We start from the raw sequence: 24862 nt of genomic DNA, 5'->3' as shown, positions 1-24862 counted from the left end.
AAAAAGGGGAATTGGATTCAGACAAACTAATGAGGGCCTAGATTTTTATGGTCTGGGGAACTGATAAACATGGGGATAACCTGCATGGAGCAACAGTTACCGCCTTTAACAGAAGGCATAGGATTACCACCCTTAACCAATAATTCTTGATGCAACTGCAACATCGCTCTCTGCTTTGACAGAAAGGAGCGGGTAGCAGAAAAAGAGGAATTGGATTCAGAGACAATATGGAGCATTAACTTTTTTTTTTTTTTTTAGTCTGGGGTACTGATGCATAGACATAAGGGAAAAACCACACAGGACTGCTTCTAAGGCCAAGTAGCACTGTCAATTTTCAAGAAGGCTCATCACCCAGTGAGAAGTGTTGCTAGAAGTAAATTTTTTGTGGGTTATCGTGGGGCTTTGGGGTAGTTGCATGGAGCGAAGGTTACTGCTCTTGGGAGAAACATTGGGGATAACCTGCACAGCACAACAGGTACTATCATAAGAAGTTTACTGGGCAAACTGGATGGTCCATTTATGCCATCATTTTTGTATTATTTTACCTCTTCTGAGAGGGCATTTCATGCATCCACTTCCCTTTCCATGACGAAATATTTGCTGATATTATTTCTGAGTCTACCCCCTTGGAGTTTCAGATAATGACCCCAGGTTCTACAGCTTCCTTTCCATCAGAAAAGGTTTGATTCTTGTGCATCATTGATATCTTTCAAATATTTAGATATTTCCCATATATCTTTTCCTCCAGGGTACACATAAGTAGGTCCTCCAATCTCATCTTAAATTATTTTGGTTGCCTGTCTCAGACTGCTTCCAACCTGTTTCTATCCTGAGATATGGTCTCCAACACTAAAGAAAGTCTCTGCTGTGAAATTTAGGGGAAGGCTTAGCTGAAAAGCCAAACCCTGATTTTTTTCTGGAAGATAAGGTAGGAAGTGACAAGTCTCAAGGTGTGGGGCAGACATATCTTGTTTCATTTTTGGGTGCAGATCAGCTGAATGCATATGGTCTTGTGCAAGTTAATCTTGGCAATGCTGGGGATGAGCAATTTTGGAGGACCAGAATTCCCTTGGAATGTAGGAGAGCAAACACTGGGAAATACACTCAGGGGCTTATTAATTCATACATTTAAAGCCAATGTAACTGGAGAAAAATTGGCCTTATATGGTCAGTTGATTTGGCACCTAGAAGTCTAGCAGCTGTGCAGAAGCTTTTAAGGTTGCATTGTGAGATGCCACTAAATAGAGAGTTACAAAAGCCTGTGCAGTTTGTGACGAATGAATATCATGGTGGGAAGGTTGTGTTTCTGAGTAGTTGTGTAGTTGGTGAATATGACACAGATAAAGGTGGTTTCCACTGTAAGACTGTGGTCGAGTTGTACCCCGACTACCCAGTGAATCCTTGGGTTGTAAGGGGATCCTGATAGGGAGGGCAGAGATAGTAAAGGTTGCCCTTAGTTTATTGTTTCTATAGTGCTTCCCTTAGAAAACATCTGATCTGATATTAAATCCAGCAACAAATAAGGTAAGGTCAGCAGAAAAAGAAATGAAATGACAATTCAAAAGCACAAAACATATGTATGTCATTGTAACACCCCAAACAGATGGGGGTCACCTTTGGCAGCTAGTGTGGTGTTTAGCAACACTTTTGCAGCCCCACAATGGGGTAAAGTCCACTATAGTTTACCAGCTGGTATAAGTCTTCCCTGGTAGGCCCAAGGGTACCAAGCAAGGGTCCACACTTCAGTTTGTAGTTTCAAAGAAAATTTTGTTTAGAGTCCAAGTGCAAAATCACAAAAAAAAAACCAAAAAAACACAGGATACAGTCCCAGTAAAAAAAAAAAATATATATATAAAGGTAGATCGAATCTGGCAGGAGCAGGGGAAACCAGAATCATTTTATAGGTGAAATACAGTTCAACCAAAAAAGGGGGTCAAACTTCTCTTCAGATGTTAAGCTTTAGTATTAAACCCCAAGGTTTTCAGAGTAAATGCCCCAAACACCAATTCTCTGCCATTTCTCCACTTTGGGCTTCCCTAGCAGGACTGAATATTTTGTGTATGGCTCTCAGGGATTTAGAATAAACTATTCTTAGCCACACTATAACCTTACACTTAGGAGGCTGCAAGTGGCCAGAATGAACTTGCTAAACTCACTTTTACTTATCTACCTAGGTGGAACTCTACATTAGGAATCCCCAGACTCTCCTTTGGCCTTCACATGTCACTCAACTCAGCTCCATATCAACTATTTCCTTGCTTCTTATGCTAAGCACTATTTATACCACCATTCAGCTATCCTCAAAGCAAGGGAAAAAAAAAGCTTGCATTCTGCTAGGCACTGTCCTCTTTATGAACTCCCTTTGCAAGAAGAACTTATCTTTCTAGTGACCCCAAACATGAATATTCCCATTCCCCCAACCCATGATGTAGCACTAATATTTGCAGCTGCTGTATTAAGGATTAATAAAAATGACATGAGGTGAAAGGCAATTTATAGACTAACCAATAAGAGGCATGAGCTTTCGAGGACAAGGATCTATTTTGTCACATGTATTAAGGTTTGTGTCTATAGTAAAAATGCTTAGTGCACTTGGCTGCAAATGTTTAAATACTGTAACTATTACATTTATTTTATTTATTTTTTTTATAGATTTTTTTATACCGGAGTACGTAAGTAACATCACCTCGGTTTACATTCAAACAGTAATTCAGCATTGCACTTTACAATATAACTTAGTAACTGAACGAATACAATACCATGTATAACTTTGTATTAATAGAATATAAACAATAAATGAGAGACTGTGGAAATTAGGAAGAGTAGTAGATTTAGTTCATTAATAGTAGACTTTTTTAAAATAACCATGTTTTAAGGTTTTGTTTAAATTTTTTGTGACAAAGTTCCTGGCATAATTCAGAGGGCATGGTGTTCCATATTGTTGATCCAGCAATAATGAAAGATCATTCTTTTGTACTAGAGAGTTTAGTCCCTTCTCATAGGTCTCCCTGCCTCCACTATTAAACCCCTCCAAATCCTCCAAAATGCTATGGCTAGAATCTTAACAAACACCAGGAAAACTGACCACATCACTCCCATACTACAGGATCTCCACTGGCTCCCTATTTCCTACCGTTCCCAATACAAAACACTTACTATCCTCCATAACACATTATACAAAAACAACTCCCCCTGGCTTGAGGACATGCCACATTTCCGTCAAACTAATCGCCCCACCAGAAACACCCTCGCTGGCACACTTCAAACCCCTTCACTCAAAATTGGGCACCTTACCACTACCCGGGACAGAGCCTTCTCCATTGCGGGTCCCACCCTCTGGAACTCCCTTCCTGCTAAACTCCGCCTAGAACCGTCCCTGAGCCATTTCAAAAAAGGAATCAAGACATGGCTCTTTAAACAGGCATACCCCAACTCCTCCCAATCCTAGGCATTGTCATGTCTCGATCTTACTCAGCTCACGCTCAGCCTACACACCCCCTCCTCAACCTCCCTTTCGCCATCTCAACTCCCCCCGCTCCCTTACCTTCCCAGCTCCCCCCTTCTCCCTCACCATTCTAGCTCCCTCACCCTCCCCTGCTCCCTCCCCCCACCCTTCCCCAGCACCTTGCTGCCTCTCCCCTACCCCTCCCCTCTTTTCCTACAAACAGCCTTTCCTTGAAAGTGCCACTGCCTTAACGTCCTCCTATACCCCTACCCCCTCCTCTCCTTTCCCCCCCTCGCTCCCCCTCTCCCCTTCTCCCTGCCCCTGCATTTAATTTTAATTTTGTAAATAAGTTCATATGTTAATTTAAGTGTAAATGCATCCTTAACATCCTGATGCATACCTACTCATAACATGGATAATCATCATCCAGTTCGTTTTTCAAAGTTGTATCCCTGCTCGTTGACTCTCTCTATCCTGGTTCCTAGTTCATTGTAATATCGTTGACTCTCTCTATCCTCGTTCATTGTAATTTCCTTTCTCAGTTAATTGTGAACCGACATGATGTGTCCTACGAATGCCGGTATATAAAAATTGTTAAATAAATAAATAAATAAAAATAGTCAGATTGGGTGCTGGGATCTTTAGTTTGGCTAAATTCTGGAATCTCGTTGGGCGGGAAGAAGTTTTGAATTGTAGTTGATCTGTGAACCAGAGCATATCTCTATGTATCAGCGTCATAGATTTATAAATTATCCTAGAAGCCACAGGTAGCCAGTGCAAAGACTGAAGTGCTGGGGTGATGTGATCATACATAAAACAAGAAAACACCTGTAATGAAAGCTAACCTAAGTTTTTTACCTGGCAGTTTCCTTGAAACTTCTTTGAAATTTCAGCTTAATCTATAAGCCTTCATTCAAACTACCATCCTACCCCTCCTGTTTTTATATGCTGCCTCTCCCAATTCAACCTAGCCATTGCAGTAACAGGCATCAGCAGGGGGCTATTACAACTCACTCTAGAACTCAACTAATGCACCTTATGTCTGGCCTCCAAGCATCACCATTCAGTGACAACTATAGCTTCCCAACCTGCTTAAGTAGCAGAAACCTGGACTGGAAGTCCAACCCAGGCCTCCCGCATGTCACGTGCACAGTACTACCACTGAGCCACCAGGCCAACTTAGCTACCCTGATTAAGTCCCATTTACACCTATAACAATTTTCTGACTTATCACAGAGTCTGAGACTGCAAAAAGAGCTTCCATTACAAAACACATTACTCTGATACCACTAGAAGAATCAAAAACTACACAAAAGCAGCTTTGCTAACAGTAGCAGACTTTTATAATAAGTAGAGAGAGAGAGAAGATCAAATATTAAAAGATGTAAATCAGAAACCAGGTAAGGGTGTAAAGCTAGATGGGTACCTAGGCTCAAGGTTGTTAAGTTGTACTGTTTGTTGAATTTTCATGAAAATAAATAAAAATTATTAAAGCGTGGCAGAAAAATACAAAATTAACCAACTATCTTAAGTACGCTAGCCTTAATAATATAAAAAAAAAATGTCCTAGCATCACCTAGATATATTATATAATAAAAGCTCCAAGAGGACGCGTATAAAGCACAGGAGACAGAGACTGGCTCATTTTTATCGTGGTAATTAAGAGGAAGCTAGGTAAAGTTGTAACTACGGGAGAATTTCTGGTGTACACACAAACTTCAGGACATTACTTACTGGGATCAGGTGGGAAGAGAAGTCTGGGATGGCACGGACGCCTGTAACACGCTACATACATGCTGTACCCGTCTACAGCATGCACAGCGAAGGACTTCTCTTCAGCTTCCTTTCCCGCGGCGGCGGCGGTACGGGGAAAGAACGTCCCTTCCCCCTGCGCCCACACGACAAAACTTAAAGTATCTCTACTACTGCCGGCGCCCCTGGGTCATAGCCTCCCGGCCCCAAGCCATCTCCTCCCCTCTTACCTTCACATTCGCCCTCTCTCAGGGCCCCGTCGCTGTCAGGTACAAGCACAAAGAATACGGCCACGGCCGCGAGCAGGCCGCCGGTTCCCCACATGGCTGGCGCGCGCGCACGGAAAGCTGTTTCGGCTCGGGACGCTAACTGCACCCGGCTCTGCCTCAAGCTCCACTGACTCCCACTCACCGGCTTCTACCGCACTTCCCCTAGCAACCACACACACCTCCCCGCCGCTTCCATTGGTTGTTAGGACCCGCTACCTCGACGCTACACTCACACATTGGTTAACGTCATCGTCCGGCGGAAGAGAACTCCACGCTGTGCTTTTCCATTGGTTGGTTTAGCCACTGGTAGGGAATCTGGTCTAGTTGGCGCACGCTGATTGAATGAAGAATTCAGAGGAATGAGGCGGATCCCCCACCTATTAACACATAGAAGAGAACCTGTTTGTCGGCCATCTTTGTAAGGGGCAAAAAGAATACGAAACGGCTCATAATTCGTGCTGCGAAGTTGGTTGTTGTCGGTTTTCTTACCTGAGTCGGTGCCAGTTGACAGAAGGCTTAGGTGGCAACTGGCTTTTTCCATATCTCATATTACTCCAGTTTCTCCTCTATATATCATCCCTAAAAATCACTGCAATCAACGTATTTATTATATAACATTAAAAGTCTACTGTTTGTGTACTGGCCTAGATTCAGTGGCGTCTCTAGACAGAAGTAGTTGCTGGAGGGAGAGGGGGCAAGCCAAAGTGACAATTATACACATCATACTCTCTTGCCATTAAAGTGCTTATAAAAGATACAATAAGAAAAAATTCCAAGGTCCTTCTGGGCAATTAAAAAAAACAAAACAAAATAACAGCCAGTTTCAACCTCCCCCTAAAACAACCATTAGACTTATTTGATACAAAAATTGGTAGAATGAGACTACTTGACTAGAAGAGCAAAGACTAAAGCCTATACTTGAATCTTCACTCTCCTATCCAAATAGAAAAATTGGTTGACAGGACAGAATCTCAATTTCCCTGTATGCTCCCGGATCAGTCCAGACCGTGGGTTGAGCCTCCTGACCAGCAGATGGAGACAGACCAAAACTGAAAGGGTATCCTATATCAGGACAGAGCCTACCCTGCAGCCCTTCAGTATTTGTCTGGCTCCAGCAGATGGTACAGCTCACCCTGCGGTTTCCCTCATTTGGGCTAGGTACCCTTTTCTTCTTCCAGGTTGGGTTTCTTTTCCCTTAATAGGATCAAGCAAGTACTTTTAATTTGTTCTGTGTTCCATATAAAAAAAAAAAAAAAGAAAGATTTGAGGTATTGGCTCTGATGATTTTTTTTATTTATTTATTTATTTATTTATTTATTTGTGGTTTTTATATACCGCTCATCGTTTGGAACATCTGATCGGTTTACAGTAAAACATTAAATTCAGCAACAGGCTTTACATATAACTTAGCGTTTAACAGAATAAACAGCATGGGGATGGAACGATAAGAGGGAATACAGTCTTGTAACTCTAAGTGAACAGCAGGGACAATATTACTATGTTGCTATGAGTAAACAAATTTGGGCATGTCGTTGAACTAAGGGAAATAATAAATAATCCAGGGTATATACAGGTATTTACAGTTGTCACATGGAACTAATAGGGATATCCATTTTACACTAAAAGCAAAATTTTTAAAGTGATTTGTTGAACCGTTTCCTGTTGTGGCAGTGCCAAATGCTCTCTGACTCTTAACAGGCCTTCCAGAAAAGTGTTACCCGAGCATGCACCCCGTGCTGGAGAGCGAGCTGAGAGAGCCTGGCACACACCAGTCCCCTGCAGTTTTACCCCACAAGCTACAAAGGGGAATAAAACCCAACACAAATATTTTCTCAAAGGCTAATTATTCCCACACAGCTAATTCTCAAGTCTGTTATGCTGCAGTCTGAAAGATGTAGGTGAATAATCAAAAGAATATAAACATTAAAATGCTGTCTAACTCTGTTTCAATGCAATTTTAATGACATTTAAACGTCAGCTGCATGAGCTCCAGACGGATCCAGGTCTCATGGACTGATAATCCTCTATTAATTTGTAGTCCAGCTTTTCTTTTTAAAGCAGCATGTTTAATGGGGTAAAACCAGGATGGACTGTTCTGGATGACTTGGAAAATGCTGGCAGCCCTATCCTTTACATATGGAAAGAAAATCCCCATCTTATCCATAATCTACAGAATACAAATTGTTCAAGATGTAAAATGCTATTTGGATATAAGCACAACACCGGTCAAGTTGCTCTAGCCCTCCGCCTTCCAGTGGTGATAAATAAGATATATTTATTTATTTAAAAAAATGTTTATACCGTCGTTAAGTTAAATACCATCACAACGGTTTACAGAAGGGCACGATAAAGAGAAATATGGGTGGTATAGATTACAAATTACTCGTGTGCCATCATAGTACGGTAACAATGTAAAATAATAAACTAGGTGTGTAAGTTAAACCTGATTGTTAGGCACAAATTAGGCAGTTTGATTTTAACATTAATGTGCTTATGTAGGTTACTAAAAACTTCTAGCTTGGTTCATCCTTATCGCTCAACTATTTTTCTCCTTTTCTTTCTATTCAATGACCAAGTGCACTACTTACTCAAGAGCAAGAATCTTCTTCCAAATAAGCAAAATAAGTTCCTTTTCTAGACAATAAATCATGATTCAGCAATGACAAGTGGTGGTGGTCCCGAATCACAAGAGTGGGAGCAGAGAGGACAGTTAGCCTCACCTCGGTGGTGGGACAGTTAATGGAGACTCTGCTGAAGGAAAGGACAGTGAACTATCTACAATCCGATGGGTTGCTGGACCCGAGGCAGCACGGAGTCACCAGGGGAAGGCCCTGTCAAACAAATCTGATAGATTTTTTTTGATTGGGCGACTAGAGAATTGGATCAAGGAAGAGCGCTCAAACTGATTTACTTGGATTTCAGCAAAGCTTTGGATGCGGTCCCGCATAGGAGGCTCGTGAATAAAATGAGAAGCTTGGGACTCGGCGCCAAGGTGGGGGAGTGGACTACAAACTGGTTGACTGATAGAAGACAGTGTTTAATGGTAAATGGAACCTACTCTGAAGAGAGAATCTGGATGGAGCACCATTCTCTCATGGTGAGGGATTGGTATTTGGACCAGTTCTGTTCAATATCTGAGAACGACATTGTGGAAGGGATAGAAGGTAAAGTTAGTCAATTTGCAGATGATACTAAGATCTGCAACAGAGTGGACACGCCTGAAGGAGTAGAGAAAATTAAAAGGGATTTAGCAAAGCTGGAAATGTGGTCAAGGACTTGGCAGATGGGATTCAATGCCAAGGAGTGTGGAGTCATGCATCTGAGGTGCGGTAATCCAAAACAGCTTTATGTGATGGGGGGTGAAAGATCAATGTGACAGGGCCAAGAGAGGTATCTTGGAGTGATAGGGTCTGGGGATCTGAAGGTGGAGAAGCAATGTGACAAGGTGATAGCTAAAGCTAGAAGAATGTTGTACTGTATAGAGAGGAATAACCAGTAAGAAAAAGGTGATGATCCTCGTACAGGTCCCTTGGTGAGGCCTCACCTGGAGTACTGTGATCAGTTCTGAAAGGATAGAGACAGAACGGAAGCAGTACAGAGAAAGGTGACGAAAATGGCAAGGGGTCTGTATCGGAAGACTAAGGAGAGGTTGTAGGATCTGAATATGTACACCCTGGAACAGAGGTGGTGCAGGAGAGAGATATAATGCAGACCCTTCAGAAACCTTAATGGTTTTAATCATGCATGTTCCTCGAACCTTTTCTGTTGGAAAACAAGCAGTAGAACTAGGGGTCTTAGGAGACAGCTCTGTCAGAAAAGCCCCAAGCCAATCTGTTTTACTTCTGGGCGCTTTTTTCATTTCTCGGCCAGCAGCCATGGTCTGATTGACAGAGGAGCATGCAGGGTTCGTTCCTCTGCCTCCGCTCCTCCCGGTGGCGAAGTTTTCTCTCTCAGCTGATTTTCTCTTCAGATTGCGGCTTCTCTTCATTGATTATGCCACGATCGAGGGACTCTGTTCCTCATGTTTGCCGGGTGGGGAAGGTCCCTCCCCGGTAGCACTAGCAAAGCAAGCCTGGGGTCACTCTGCTCAACACATGGTCAGGCTGTTCCCGGGTCGGCAAACCGCGGAACGGTGGCCATCTTGGGGGTTTCAAGAGCTCCCGATTCAGAGCTGCTCGGTGCAGAAGATTCAAATTTTTTGGGGTCGTCCCCTGATTTGAGCCCCGTGCGGCCCCAGGACATGGTCCCTGACCCCCCTCCGGCAAGTCTAGGCCTCGTTTTTCATCGGAATTTGTGCTCCTCATGCACAAATCCTATCTGGCCAGCTTGCAGGAGGAGGAGGACGACCCCCTCACCAGGTCCCCTGCCGGCCAAACTCTCGCGGTTGGACCCTCCGCTCGCTCCTGCGGCTCCAGATGCGCAAGAGTCTGTCAGGATGCGGGTGGTCCCGGGGGCCCCTCCTTTCTCGGACCCTCCAGCGCCTCTGGGAACCCCTGATCCGGATTCAAATCTGGACTTGGCAGAGACACTCCCTCCTCTGGAAGGGGATGATCCCAGGGTTCTCTGTTTGTTTCAGAAAGAGGAGTTGGAACCCATCATTCCTTTTGTCCTTCAGGAGTTAGGGATTGAGGGACCCCCGTCGGATACTCTTACTGCCGCGCTGCCAAAGCACATGGACCCGGTCCTGGCAGGACTCAGGGCTCCGGCTTCTGCTTTTCCCTTTCACCCTATGCACAAATTGCTGCTCATCCGGGAATGGGAATCTCCTGAGGCGGGGTTCCGTGTCAGGAGAGCCATGGACAAACTTTATCCGCTCCCGGAGGACTGCCTGGAAATGCTGAAAATTCCCACGGTGGATTCTTCAGTCTCAGCGATTACCAAGCACACCACCATTCCGGTAGTGGGTGCTACAGCCTTGAAGGATGTACAGGATCGCAAGCTCGAATTCCAGCTTAAGAGCATCTTTGAGGTGCTGGCCTTGGGAGTCCGGGTGACTATTTGCAGCAGTCTCATGCAGCGGGCAGGCCTTAGGTGGGTTCAGCAATTACTCGGCACCCAGGACCTCCCGTCTGCTGAGGAGGAGCAGGCTGAACAATTGGAAGGCGTCATTGCGTATGGGGCAGATGCTCTCTACGATCTTCTCCGCATCCAGGCGAAAGCGATGGCCTCGGCAGTCTCCGCCAGAAGGCTCCTCTGGTTACACAATTGGTTGGCGGACCCGTCATCCAAGGCGCAGTTGGGCACTCTGCCTTTTAAAGGAAAGTTGCTTTTTGGCGAGGCTCTTGAGCAGCTCATTAATTCCTTGGGTGAGAACAAGGTTCATAAGTGCTGAGGACCGACCGAAACAATCCCGAATGTTTGTGCCTTCCCGTTTCTGTTTTCGGGGCCAACGTAGATATACAGCTCGAGGCCGAGGTGTTTCGTCTAGGGCTTACGCTTCCAGGTCTCAATCCTGGTCTCAGCCCTTTCGAGGTCACCAACCCTTCCGAGAGGGGGCATCTCAGCGTACCACCCCAAAGCCCAACTCCCAATGAGATACGGTTGACCCATTCCTCCGTTCCCAATCTCGGGGGTCGTCTTTCCCTATTTTTCGAGGAATGGATCAAAATCATGTCGGACCAGTGGGTTCTCGAGATTATCCGAGACGGTTACGCATTAGAATTTTCTCGAGATCTATCGGACCTATTTGTAGTCTCTCCTTGCGGATGTCTGAAGCGGGATGTGGTGGCCAAAACACTTACCAGGCTCCTGCAGCTGGGCACCATTGTCCCAGTTCCAGCGGAAGAGCTTGGTGACGGCCAGTATTCCATCTACTTCATAGTTCCAAAGAAAGAAGGTTCCTTTCACCCGATCTTAGACCTCAGGAGGGTCAACCGGGCCCTCAAGTTCCCCATTTTCGTATGGCGATCCTGAGGGCGGTCATAGCAGCTGTTCATCCTGGCGAATACTTGGCCTCTCTCGACCTAACGGAGGCGTACCTACACATTCTGATTCACCCTGCACACCAAAGGTACCTTCGTTTCTACATTCTGGACCAGCACTTTCAGTTCCGGGCACTGCCCTTCGGTCTCACCACCGCACCACGCACCTTCACCAAGGTCATGGTGGTGGTGGCAGCTGCTCTCCACCGGGACGGAATCTTGGTCCATCCTTATCTGGACGACTGGCTCATGCAGGCCAAGTCGGAGACTCTCTGCCGGCAGGTGGTCGACCAGGTCCTTGCTCTCCTTACCTCTCTCGGGTGGATAGTCAACTTCCCCAAAAGCAATCTACAGCCTTCCCAGGTGGTGGACTTTCTTGTGGCACGCTTCGATACTCAGCTCGGCAAGGTGTTTCTGCTCCGTGCTCGGGCCTTCAAGCTCATCGACCAGGTGCGCAACTTCACCTTGCTCCCGCTCCCGACGGCATGGGACTACCTACAAGTCCTGGGGACTATGGCTTCCACCATCAACCTAGTCCCCTGGGCTTTTGCACATATGCGTCCGTTACAGAGAGCTTTGCTATCCCTCTGGCAGCCGGTGTCAGAGCAGTTCCAAATGGTTCTTCCACTTTCGCCTCTATCATTGCTAACATACAGTGGTGGCTTTCGCTTCCCCATCTTCTGAGGGGAATGCCTCTTCAGACTCCACAGTGGATCATCGTCACTACGGATGCCAGTCTCTCCGGCTGGGGAGCAGTCTGTCAGTCTCAGACCACACAGGGCTACTGGTCCCCAGTCCAATCCCGATGGCACATCAATCGGCTGGAAGCCCAGGTGGTTCGCCTGGCCCTACAGGAGTTTCTACCCCTGTTCCGCGGCAAGGCGGTGAGGGTTCTCTCCGACAACTCCACTACGGTAGCTTATATCAACCAGCAGGGGGGGCACTCGGAGTCGCCTAGTGGCCCTGGAAGCCAGCCGTCTACTTGCCTGGGTGGAGCGGCATCTGGATCGCCTGGCGGCCTCCAACATAGCAGGCAAGGAGAATGTGCAAGCCGATTTCCTCAGTCACCAGCGCCTCGACCCGGGGAGTGGGAGCTCTTGGACGAAGCTATGGAATTGATCATGAGCAGGTGGGGTCCCCCACACCTGGACCTCATGGCGACCTTGAGCAATTCCAAGGCCAACAGGTTCTTCAGCCGCTGGAGGGAGCATTGTTCGGAGGGAGTGGATGCTCTCACGCTCCCTTGGCCCTCGGACGTCCTCCTCTACGTGTGTCCTCCATGGCCTCTCGTGGGAAAAGTTCTACAAAGAATAGAACTTCATAGGGGGCCGGTCATTCTGGTAGCACCCGAATGGCCCCGCAGGCCGTGGTTCACGGATCTGGTCAACCTGCTTGTCGGGTTTCAGAGATTCAAGCGCTGTCCTGTCGGGAGCTCTTTCTGCGTTTTTCTGATTCAGGGGTCTCTCTCAAAATGGTTCCTTCATTCTTGCTGAAGGTCGTTTCTTTCTTCCATGTAAATCAGTCGGTGGAGCTTCCCACGTTCTCTCCGGAGGAAGTCGCGGGTCCCATTGGGGGCTGTCTTCGCCGACTTGATGTGAAACGCGTGTTACTTCGTTATCTCCAAGTCATCAATGAGTTTCAATCTCCGATCATCTTTTTGTCCTCTGGAGTGGTCCCAATAGGGGCAAGTAAGCTTCTAAGACTACTATTGCTCGGTGGTTGAAGGAGGCAATTTCCTCGGCCTATCTTTGCCAAGGCCGGACAGTTCCTGAGGGCTTGAAGGCTCACTCTTTGCGTTCTCAGGCTACTTCGTGGGCGGAGAATCAATCGGTCTTTCTGCAAGAAATCTGCAGGTCCGCTACATGGACATCCCTGCATACCTTTGCTCGACATTAACATCTTGATGTGCAAGCACCGGTTTTTGGTTCTTTTGGTCAGCAGGTGCTTCAAGTGGGACTAACTCGGTCCCACCCGGACTAGGGAAGCTTTGGTACATTCCACAGTCTGGACTGATCCGGGTACGTACAGGGAAAGGAAAATTAGTTCTTACCTGTTAATTTTCGTTCCTGTAGTACCACGGATCAGTCTAGATGCCCTTCCCTGTTTTTTTTCCTTTTCTGCCGTCTGCTCAAAGCTTTTCCTACAAGTCTCTGGATAAATGTCACCTATCATTATCTTAAGGACAGCATCTTTATTGATGACCAAGGATATGCAAGAGCGCTATTCTACAGAGTCCATTCCTTGTTGATAATAGTTTCGTTTGTTACTCATTTGAGTCTTGTTTACTTGCTTGATCTCTTTTCTGGGTTATCTTAGTTCTTATCTGCTTTGACAATGGTTATACTGAAGGGCTGCAGGGTAGGCTTTGTCCTGATATAGGATACCCTTTCAGTTTTGGTCTGTCTCCATCTGCTGGACAGGAGGCTCAACCCACGGTCTGGACTGATCTGTGGTACTACAGGAACGAAAATTAACAGGTAAGAACTAATTTTCCTATAAATCCTGCACTTCCAATTCTTTAACACAATTTGCATTCAAATAAAGTCCCCCAGCAATGGACCCATGATATTAGAACATACGAACATAAAATATGCCATACTGGGTCAGATCAAGGGTCCATCAAGCCCAGTATCCTGTTTCCAACAGTGGCCAATCCAAGTCACAAGTACCTGGCAAGTATCCAAACATTAGATAAAACACAAGCTACTATTGCTTATTAATTACCGTAATAGTAGTAACCCTTATAATTCACCATACAAAAAAAAAACATTTTAAATTCTGTTGTCATCTCTGTAACAGCAGCACAAACATCTTACACTGCCAGGCATCAAATTCTAAGCAAAAAGACAATTAGAACCTATATAGCAAAACTTTCATACTTTAACAACACTAACTCTTAAGGATTCAAACAGTAACAATCCTTCCTATGAAGAGGCAGCACTAGACTTGGAAATACTACACCAGGCCCTAAAACACCAATGCACGTATTAGGAAAACAGAAAAGGCTGCTATAGATCACTACACAAAAACTACATGGTAGCAGAATACCTCAGACCTCGGTCACACATGCAGAACACAGACATGCTCTCACCAAATACACTAAACAGAGCAGAAAGTATAAATAGAAAAGGGTATACAAAAACTGAACTGGAAACCACAAGAAGCCAAAATCTGTATGCAGTGCAACAATAGAAAATCAGAATCACCATTCATCATAAAACAAAATAAAATCAAGAAATATAAACATTAACCATACTAATAAAAATAATATTTCATAACAGTTTATGAATAAAATAACATCCAATAATTAAAACTCATATTATAATTTTTTTAAATGTACCAAACACCAATACAATATTTCAAAACAGCAGATACATCCAATAACCAAAATAGGAATAAAAATAATCCTCCACTCTCCATACTTAAGAACATTTGATTTCTAGTCACCCTGAGATTATCCTGGATTAGTGGGGGAAGGGGAGGCTGCACAAATTTTTATTCTCTCTCTCTCAAACACACATGTTCATTTTCTCTCTCAAACACACACATGCTTATTCACTGGCTTTCTCCACACCTGTGGGATTTCCATTCTATATTGGATGTTGTTTTCTAAAGATATTTTTGCATTTTGTCCTGTGTGTGTATATGTATACGGAAATGTTTGAAAGAAAAAATTGTTCAATGTAAATTACCAATTTATTTTGGCAGGTGGAGAAGAATGTAACCCCCTTCTAGGCCACTAGAGTGTTCCAATCTTTAACCAAGTGAATTTTCCAGAAGTGGAGGGTTCAGAAATTGTTCAGGGGGTATGCAATTTAGTGATAAACAGGAAGGTTTTTCCCCCTAAGGGAACAAGGGAACGGGTATAAAAGGTGCTTCTCCATGAGGTACATGGAAGAAGTCTCTAGTCTGGAGTTCAAGAGAGTTGGGTTTGGTAGCAAAGGATTGTATTGAAAAAGCTGGGAGACAGAAAAGGGCAACAAGGAATTGTTTGTCTTAACCTGGGCTTCTATGATATCTCAGTGGTGGATAAGGATCCCTCTGTGGCAGGGGAGACCAACTGGTGTTTTGTGAGCCACATGTGGCTCTTGGACGGTCAAAATGTGGCTCTTAGATATGGCCTAGGAACTAATCTTACCGTGTGTAAAGTGCTTCCCCCATCTGTGTTGATTCTCCCCGGTGGCAGGATCAAACATAGATATACAGGTTCTGTATGGAGGGATCCTCCTCCTCAGCAGCCTGCTAGCAGCAGGATTTACAACTTCCACCTGTGAGCTGGCTACTGTTAAGGGGAAGGATCACCACATGCAGAATCGCGAGCTGTCTTGCTGGCTGCAGTTTTTGCCATGTCTGAGCAAAGGAGCTACCCGGGAGTGATTGTGGCTGAATGGAGGAGCGGCCATGTTTGAGTGGAGGGGACACAGTGGTTGAACGATGGGGGTCTCCTGGAAGCTGATGAGACTGAACTGAGGAGCCACCCAGGAGAGGTTGTAGCTGAGTGAAGAAGTCTCCCCAGAAGGGCTATTTGCCAGCAGGCACTGGGATAGTACTGAGTAGGCAAGAGCCACAGGCTTCAATATGTTTTGCCCTATATATAAGTGGGGAGGGGCAGGGAAGTTGTGGCTCACCACCCCCTGGCACCTGGAATGCTACTCTCTTACAGTTCCTGTACAGCGCCACTCTGCTACTGTTGCTCATCTTCCTCAGCATCCTGCGGGTGAAGCTGGCTGGCAGTAGCTGGACAGAACCCAATTGTAAGTTGCCTTTTCTCTTGGCCTAGTACTAGGAGAACCAGGTTGGGGGTGGGATTCCTTCTTCCTGATACCTGGGTACCTGATTACTGATTCATTCAGAACTTCATACATACTGGAAAACTGGAAGCTTCTGGCCTCCAGCAGAGCTTGGCACATAGCTGCTAATAATGTGGCACCTTCAAGCAGGCTCCCAAATTAGAAAGGCATTTTCTGCCATGGGGGAAGAAGATTGAAACACTGCATTTTTTAGATACTGCAATTCATGTCTCTTATAGTATTACAAATGTCATTTTGCATTTGTTGGGTAAGAGGACTGCAAGGCTGAGCAGTACTTTCTGATGCTGTTGGTGTAAAATGACATTTTATGTTGTAACATTCCTGAGGTATAAACTGGTACCCAACAGAGGAGAGAGGCAGAGTGTGGCAGACCCTTGGAACCCACAAGAAGTGGAGAGAGGCAGAGTGTGGCAGACCCATAGCACCTACAAGAAACGGAGAGAGACATTTTCACTGAACACTGGCATCCAGAAGAAGAGGAAGGCAGTGTGTGCAAAAAAAAACAAACAACAAGTTTGCTTACCGTGAACGGTGTTTCCGTAGATAGCAGGATGAATAAGCCATGCTGTCATGGGGACGTCCTCCAGGCGTGCGAGGCGGAGCTTGTCAAAGCTGTTACAAAGCTTAGCTCTGTGCAGCTGAGCGTGTGTTCCCGCGCAGGAAACAGCTTCTCCTCAGTCTGCATTTAGCAGAAAAGAAACATTAATATGTGCTAGCGCAGCTGTCCAGGGAGGTGTGTAGGTCAGCATGGCTAATTCATCCTGCTATCTACGGAAACACTGTTTACGGTAAGCAAACTTGCTTTTTCTACATCGATAGCAGGGCTGAATTAGCTATGCTGTCATAGGAGTTCCTAGCTCCCAGGTTCGCGAGGGGTTCTGTACTTCGCCTTTACCTGCTCGAGTATAACCCAGTTGCCATGGACAGCTAGCCTGGACTGCTTACATAGTATAATGCTGCAACACTGCCCTTTCCAGTTTGGCATCTTCAGATGTCTGCTGGTACAAACAGTAATGAGCTGTAAAGGTATGAAGAGACGGCCATGTGGCAGCTTTGCAGATGTCCATGGGCGGTATCATGCCATAGGTGGACAACAGAAGTGGAAACCGCTCGTAATTGATGAGCATTCGGTTTACCCGGGAGTGGAGTTTTCCACTTGCCGTCGCAGTACTGGATGCATTGGGAAATCCAGCTGGAAATAATTTGCTTTGCTACTGGAAAGCCAGGGGCATACAGGTTAAAGGTGACAAATAGTTGTGATGCTCTAGTGTCAGAGTGAGTCTGACTTTTGTAGTAGGCTAACGCTCTTTTACAGTCTAATGTGTGCAATAGATGTTTTCTGTCATTCTGGTGAGGTTTTGGAAAGAATGTCGGGAATTCAATGGACTGATTAAGGTGGAAGGCAGAAACCACCTTCGGTAGGAAGGAGGGATAAGTCCACAGCACCACTTTGTGGTGGTAGAACTGTAGATACGGTGTATAGTGTACTAGCGCCTGCAGTTCGCTCACACGTCTTGCAGACGTGACTGCTACAAGAAAATCTTCCTTCCATGTGAGGTATTTTAAGTGCGAGGACTCCATAGATTCAAAAGGTGGCAGCATTAGCTGCTCCAAAATGAGATTGAGATCCCAGGCCACCAGCAGTTTAGACTTCAGAGGTCTAAGACAACAGAGGCCCCTAATGAATCATGTAACTAGTGGGTGGTTAGAGATTGGGTGACCTTGATGTTGTTTGTGGTAGGCTGCAATGGCACTGAGGTAGACTCTAACCGAAGCTGTCGCCAGTCCTGCCATATACAGTGTGTGTAGGTAGTCCAGGAGGGTTTCTGGTGAGCAGCTGAATGGGTCCAAGTGGTGATCTACGCACTAGATTGAGTATCGCTTCCATTTCAACTGGTAGAGGGTTTTCTGGCAGCAATTAGGACGTCCTGAGCACCTTGGGAGATTCCTTGTTGCCTTAGTAATGACCGCTCAATCTCCATGCCGTTAAATGCAGTGAGCCCTGCATTGGGTGCAGGAGGGAGCCCTCTTCTTGGAATAGGAGGTCGTTCCTGTAGTCTAGTGGAATGGGTGTTATGATCTACTAACATAGGAGATAAGCGTACCAGGGTTGCCTGGCCACGCCAGAGCAATTAGGATTAGGTCTACTACTTCCTGTATGCACTTCTGAATCGTCCGAGTAAGGAGTGGAATCATGGGAAAGGCATACAGTAGTCCTTCCGACCAAGGAAGTAGAAAGGCATCTTGCGTTGTGCGGAGAGGACTGGGAAACACCAAGCGGAAACGTAGCATCTTCCTTTTCTGCTCCATGGCAAAGAGGTCTATGGTCAGAACTCTCCAGTGGCCAAAGATGTCGTCGGCCATCTGTTGGTGTAGCGACCACTCATGAGGGTGAAATATTTGGCTCAATCTGTCTGCTTGATTGTTGTCGATTCCTGGTAGGTACTTTGCTTGCAGAAGGATTGAATGGCGGGATGTCCATTTTAAGATGAGGATCGCTTCTCTGCAGAGGTTCCATGAACCGGGCCCTCCTTGCTTATTGATGTAGAACATGGCTACTTGGTTGTTGGTATATACTATGACCCCTTTCCCTTGTAAGTGAGTGACAAAGGTCCGGAGGGCATTTCTGAATGCCCTCAACTCCAGAAGGTTGATTTTGTAAGATTGTTCTCGAGGGGACCATTGACCTTGCGTTTGCGGGTGGTTCAGATGGGCACCCCATCCCTTGTGTGATGCATCTGTTGTGAGGACTGCATTGTGGGGTAGCAAATGGAACAGCGCTCCTCTGGTGAGTGTATGAACTTTTAGCCACCAGTCCAAGTCTTTGGCCATTTCTTGAGTTAGGGAGACTAATCGGGATAGTGGGTGACGGTATTGCGACTATTGTCTTTTCAGTCCCCACTGAAGTCGATGCATGTGTAGTCGGGTGTGGGGAAATGTGTGAATGGCTGCTGCCATATGACCCAAGATGGTGACTACCTGATGGGCGGAGGGTTTTGCGTTGGAGCGAAGTTGTTTTGCCAGCCGGTGAAGCTCTAACCTGTAATCCCTGGGGAGGAAGGCTCTGCCCCGGGATGTGCTTAGTTGCGCACCAATGAACTGTAGGTTTTGTGAGGGCTGTAGGCTCGATTTCTCGTAATTGATGATCAGCCCTAGTTCTTGGAGACAGGTGATGGTTTGGAGAAGGTGGTGTTGTAGAGTCCTTGGGTCCAAGGCTACCAGGAGCCAGTCATCAAGGTAAGGAAACAACTGGATTCCTTGTTTCCTGAGGTGGGCCACCACCACTGCCATGTAGTTTGTGAAGACTCGGGGAACGGCAGACAGGCCGAAGGGGAGAACTTTGTATTGGCAGTGCTGGCCATTGAATTGGAAGCACAGGTATTGCCATGGGGAAGGGTGCCTTGGGATGTGCGTGTAGGCATCCTTCAAGTCTAGGGAGCACATCTAATCGTTGGGTTGAAGAAGAGGGAGAATGGTCTTGAGCGAGACCATCTTGAACTTTTCTCAGACCAGACACATGTTTAACTCTCATAGGTCCAAGATTGGACGAATGCCCCCCGATTTCTTGGGTATTAGGAAATAGGGGGAGTAAAAACCCGTATTCCAGAGAGATTTGGGTAGAACTTTGATTGTGTGTTGAAGCTGAAGAGCTGAGATTTCTTCCACTAACTGTAGATGATTGTTTCGCATTTCCCTGATGGTTGTGTGGTTGGGTAGGGGGGTCTGGATGTAAAATGGAGTTGATAACCATGTCGCACGATCTCCTGACCAGGCGCTGAAGACAGATGATATCCTGCCTCCCACTGCTGTAGGGGGTGGTGGCCACGCGAAGCTCAAAAAGATGGTGGTGCCTTCAGGTTGGCAGGGGGTTGCTGCCCCTGGGATCTGGGTCTGCCTCGTCTTTGTTGCTGCTGTTGCGATTACTGGCATTGTAGTGGAAAGGTGGGTGGACGTTACGGAGGGTAGGCCCGATAAGGCTGTCTCTGGTACGATTGCCTATGGAATGGGGTGAATGCAGTGTGGATCGTTGGGTTGGTCAGGGATTGTACCGCCACACTTTGTTCTTTTAATTGGGATACCGTTTCCTATAACCTGCTGCTGAATAGATTATCTCCTCGACAGGGGAGGTTCGCCAGCTTCTCGTGAACATCTTCGTCTATAGTACTGGCTCGAAGCCATGCCAAACGCTGTGCAGCTATCGCAGATGTCGATGCCCTGGACAATGTTTCAAATGCTTCATATATTGTGCGCAGGAGATGGCGTATACCCTCCTCCATATCCTGGATGGGTTGTGGTGGGGGGACTGCACACTGTAAACAGTTTTGTTCAATATGTTATTGCTAAATGGTATATAAATAATTTTAAATAAATAAACTGAAGGACCAGAATCTGGCATAAGATCCTTTATGAGCTGTAGGCATTCGTACAAATATTGCATGATATAAAATTGGTGCTGGTGGATCCGAGAGCTCAACATGGCAGATTGGAAGGATCTCCTCGCAATCTCATCTAGGGAGCGATGGTCTTTCCCCAGTTGCATGTTGGAGTGAAACCTTGTCTTTTTCGTACATTGCATGGCCAACTCAACCACTATAGAAGCATGTGGTAGCGGTGGTAGTGTGTAGAGTGGTCATTGTTTCATGCGGAACTTTAAGTCGGTCTTCCAGGAAACCGGTGTCATGGCGAACGGTGTTTCCCAAGATTTCTCTAGGACTGCATCCAACACATGGTGGGATGGGAGAGCCGTTGGTTCTGAGGGAAGTTCAAATATCTTTAAAATGCCTAAAGTTTCTGTTCTTGGATCCGAGAACTTGTGGATCTCGAGGTTCAGGGTGGAGCCCAGTTTTTCAATAAATTTGGGATATGAGAGATCTTCTGGAGGCGGGGGTAGGGTATCCCATGGATGACCCTGGTGAGCAAGGCGAGGAGTCTGGTTGTGGAGACAATTTTGGTGAGAGCCGGGGGTAGGGGGAGGTATTTCCCTCTGCTGGTAGTTGCCTTGGGAGAGAAGAGGCCTTTGTTGGTGAGAGACAGGGTGAGTGTTCCTGGAATTTGTTGCCAAAGAATGTGGTTAGTGCAGTTAGTGTAGCTGGGTTCAAAAAAGGTTTGGATAAGTTCTTGGAGAAGTCCATTAACTGCAATTAATGAAGTTTACTTAGGGAATAGCCATTGCTATTAATTGCATCAGTAGTATGGGATCTTCTTAGTGTTTGGGTAATTGCCAGGTTCTTGTGGCCTGGTTTGGCCTTTGTTGGAAACAGGTTGCTGGGCTTGATCTGACCCAGCATGGCAATTTCTTATGTTCTTATGACTGTGTTGGAGAGATATGTGGGCTGAGAGGGTTTAGTTGTGGATACGAGTAGCCCGTCTGGAGAGAGGAGAAAAAAACCTGTGAGGGCGTCAGAGATCTGTGTTATGGCTTGTTGGGCCATGCTGGTATTGGGGGAGGCAGAGCAAGTAGTTGATTCCGTCTGCGCTTGTGTGGAATCGCTGCTAGGAGAATATTTGAATTTAGTGCTGCGGGCATTGTGGCTGAGGGCATTTGTCATCTCAAGCCCTGATCCTCTTATGTAGGGGTTCTTGGAGCTGTGTGGAGGTACGATGCTGTCAGGAAATGGATGAGAGATCTGAGTAGACCTGCAAGGATGAGGAAGATGAGGAATCCTGAGAGTTGGAACGAGAGGACATGTCAATGAAGTCCTCATCTGTCCTGTTGGTTGAAACTGGGCTTCTGTGCTCAAATGTGCGTTTGTGCAGTCTAGGCTGTGGAACCACTGTGTGATCAGGGGGGTTATCACCCTCTTCTTCAATTTACTTTGGTTCCTGCTAACACTCCAAAGATTGCGTCACAGCATGCGTTGCTGGTTCCTGCTTCGGCGGCTGCATTGATGACGTCTGCGTCTACGGGCACGCCGATGATGGCTGCATCAAGGGCATATGCGCGGTAGTGCACACGTTGATGTCTCCAGGTATCGAAGGCCTCGGTGTCGATGCCAGCGCCGACGCTTCGGAAGGCCGACGATCGCGTCAAGACTCATGGTGTGCATAGCAGTCCTTATGTCAAGGCACATCGCAATAGCTATGTTTATTTTTTGATTTGTTGCCCCTTTTTTGAGACAATCCATTTTTTCTAAGTGGGCCTGCTTTGGTGCTGGCCCCGGTGAAGAAGGGGGGGGGGGGGCATATGAGCCCTGAGCCGCGAGCCTTACATTTTCAATTTTCTGGGCTCTCTGCCATTGGGCCCTAGGCGACATGCAGCCACAATGTTTGCATGTCACCTGGTCGTGATTTGGGCCGAGACAGACATAGCATGCCGAATGTCCATTGGTTATGGACATGATTTTATCACACGCGCACGGTTTAAATCACAAAGGTCAGGGCATACCTGTGCAATGTTGCTCCTTAGATTTATTTTGTCTTCTTTTTTTTTATTTAACTGCTGAGGTAAATTCACTCTGCTGAGGAGACAGCTCCGCATGTGTTTGTGCTCGCGGGAAAAACAGACTGAGGAGAAGCTGTCTTCCTGTGCGGGAACACATGCACAGCCGCACAGAGCTAAGCTCTGTAACAGCTTTGACAAGCTCTGCCTCGCGCGCCCGGAGGACATTCCCATGACAGCATAGCTAATTCAGCCCTGCTATCGACAGGAAAAGGTAATGCCATTGTTATTTTAAGTGTTAAAGTATTTACAAAAATGCAGTACTCTTCATTCTGAATTTTTGGCTCTAGGAAGTAAAAGGTTGGTCACCCCTACTGAACAGGAAGATAGGAGTAAACCAGGAACTTCTATCCACCAGAAGAAAATGAGGAGATTGGTCTTGGGGCCATTTATTGAGGTGTGAGTACCTGGAGAAATTTCAAGAGAGACTCTATGAGGTCCATATTCAAAAGAATTTAGCTGGAAAACTCAGAAGTTATCAGGCCAAATGAACTTTGGGCATTTATTCATCTAAATTCTAGCCAGATGTTATCAGTCTGGTGGGAGGAGCAATCAGATAGGAGTAGCAATCTGTTACGATCTGCTGCTGGATACTCCTGTAAGGGGAGGAGTTAGTAATCTGTAGAATCTGCTCCTCCAGAGAGGAGGAGTTAGCAATCTATTGTGGGATATGCTATGCGGATGGAAGGAGCTAGCAGATGAGAATAGCAGTCTGATAGAATCCCCTCCCCAAGGGAAGGAGTAGCAATTTGTAGTGAACTGCCTCCTATGGGTCTGCTAAGGAATGGCAATATGTTATGATGTAGACTGCAGAGTTGGCAATCTGTACCAGCGGCGTACTGGAGATGGTGCTCAGCTGGACAGAAGGTAATTAGGTGAATTATGCTATTAGATAAGTAGTATAACCACCAGAGGTGGCAGTAGTGAGCTGGTATGCCCGGCAGGGCTGAAGTCCCTCAGACACTGGAACTGCGATTCCAATGTTGCTTAGCTGCAAAGAGACTGTAGATGGTGAATAGACAGGGTATGCAGTTATACATAGCCAGTACTAGATGATAAAATCTGCGACCAAAACTGTTGAATTGGAACACAGTCCCACAGACAGTGTAATAATGAGGCATGCGACTGAGAACACTTAAAACAAGTGTCGGAGTCAGAAATGCCAGCGAAGAAAGCCTTGTGTGGCCAAATAACAATTTTATGCACAATTTTAAAATGTGTTTCTCACAAGGCTACACTAACAATTGCTCCCTGCTGAAGGCGACTGCTCCTTTTTAGCTGAGTCTCTGTGATGTCCCAAGATAAATCCCCCGACCAGTTGGCCGCTAAGGCTTTATATATTGCATATTGGGTTGTAAAATGCAGAAACTTATAATACATAGAGATGGTAACTGCGCCTTTAGAACCCAGACGTAAAAACCGCTGAAAGGGCCCATTAGTAAAGTCCCCTATACCAAGGGAGTGTAGTAGTGTTAAGTAACTGCGGATTTGCAAATAGACTAGTGTTATGAACGCACTGCCCGCGGGTCTCCCGCGAGCAGGCTCCGCTTACTCACTCCATGCTGCCTTTTCTTCGCGGCGAGATGCCGCCGATGTCGGGACCCCCTGCGCGGCAGGAGCCGCGGACTTTCCTTCCTCATGTGGCCTGGAGGCCGCCCGTGCTTCTCCTCTTCACCGTGGCTGGAGCCGCGGACTTTCCAGCCTTCTTTGCGGCCCGGGACCGCCTCCGACATTGCTCTTCACCTTCGCGGCGCTAAGGCCGCAGCCCTGGGCTGGAGTAGTGGCTGGAGCTGCCCCCGGGGCCTCCTGCAGCGGCTGGAGCCGCTGCCAACGTCTGAGCCTGCGTCCAGGCTCAGTCCTGCCTCTCTCTGTCTTGTGCGTCGGTGCAGGCCGCTGTCCGCGGTCCTGCACAGCTTCCTGCTTGCCTGCACCCCTACTGGTTTTGCTGGTTTTTCTTTGCCCGCCCTGGGTTCCCTCCCCCAGGTCTTCTTGGTGTTTCGTGGTGCTTCTTGTCTGGGTCTTGTCTGTTGCTTGTTGTGTCTTGTTCTTTGTTGGTTGCTTGTTTGTTTGTTCTTCGTTTGTTTTGTTTTCCGCTTGTGTGTTCCCCGTCCTAGTTCCCTCGTTTCCCTTCCTTTGCTCTTTCATTTTCCGCTCTCTCGCTCTTGGCTCTTTCAGCTCCCTTGCTCTCTGCTCCTTCGCTCTCTGTTCCCTTGCTCTCTGCTCTT

The 24862-nt window shown here is 46.5% G+C and overlaps 1 protein-coding gene across 3 annotated transcripts in view; it reads right to left on the bottom strand.

Annotated features, from left to right (window-relative positions):
* The window catches only part of MANF (mesencephalic astrocyte derived neurotrophic factor), a 62785-nt gene extending 56987 nt beyond the window's left edge, over positions 1 to 5798 (bottom strand). Inside the window, exon 1 of one of the 3 annotated variants that reach the window (XM_029599547.1) lies at positions 5700 to 5798. In XM_029599547.1, the coding sequence (XP_029455407.1) occupies positions 5700 to 5703 (4 nt within the window). In that variant the 5' untranslated portion in view covers positions 5704 to 5798. Of the gene's footprint in view, positions 1 to 5179; positions 5304 to 5427; positions 5668 to 5699 lie in introns of those variants that run through there. The other 2 variants (XM_029599545.1, XM_029599546.1) reach the window with 2 other exon arrangements.
* Positions 5799 to 24862: the final 19064 nt, after the last annotated feature.

Source organism: Rhinatrema bivittatum, chromosome 4 (assembly GCF_901001135.1).
Source record: "Rhinatrema bivittatum chromosome 4, aRhiBiv1.1, whole genome shotgun sequence".
Classification (NCBI taxonomy): Eukaryota; Metazoa; Chordata; class Amphibia; order Gymnophiona; family Rhinatrematidae; genus Rhinatrema; species Rhinatrema bivittatum.
This window is presented reverse-complemented; position numbering and strand designations above follow the sequence as displayed.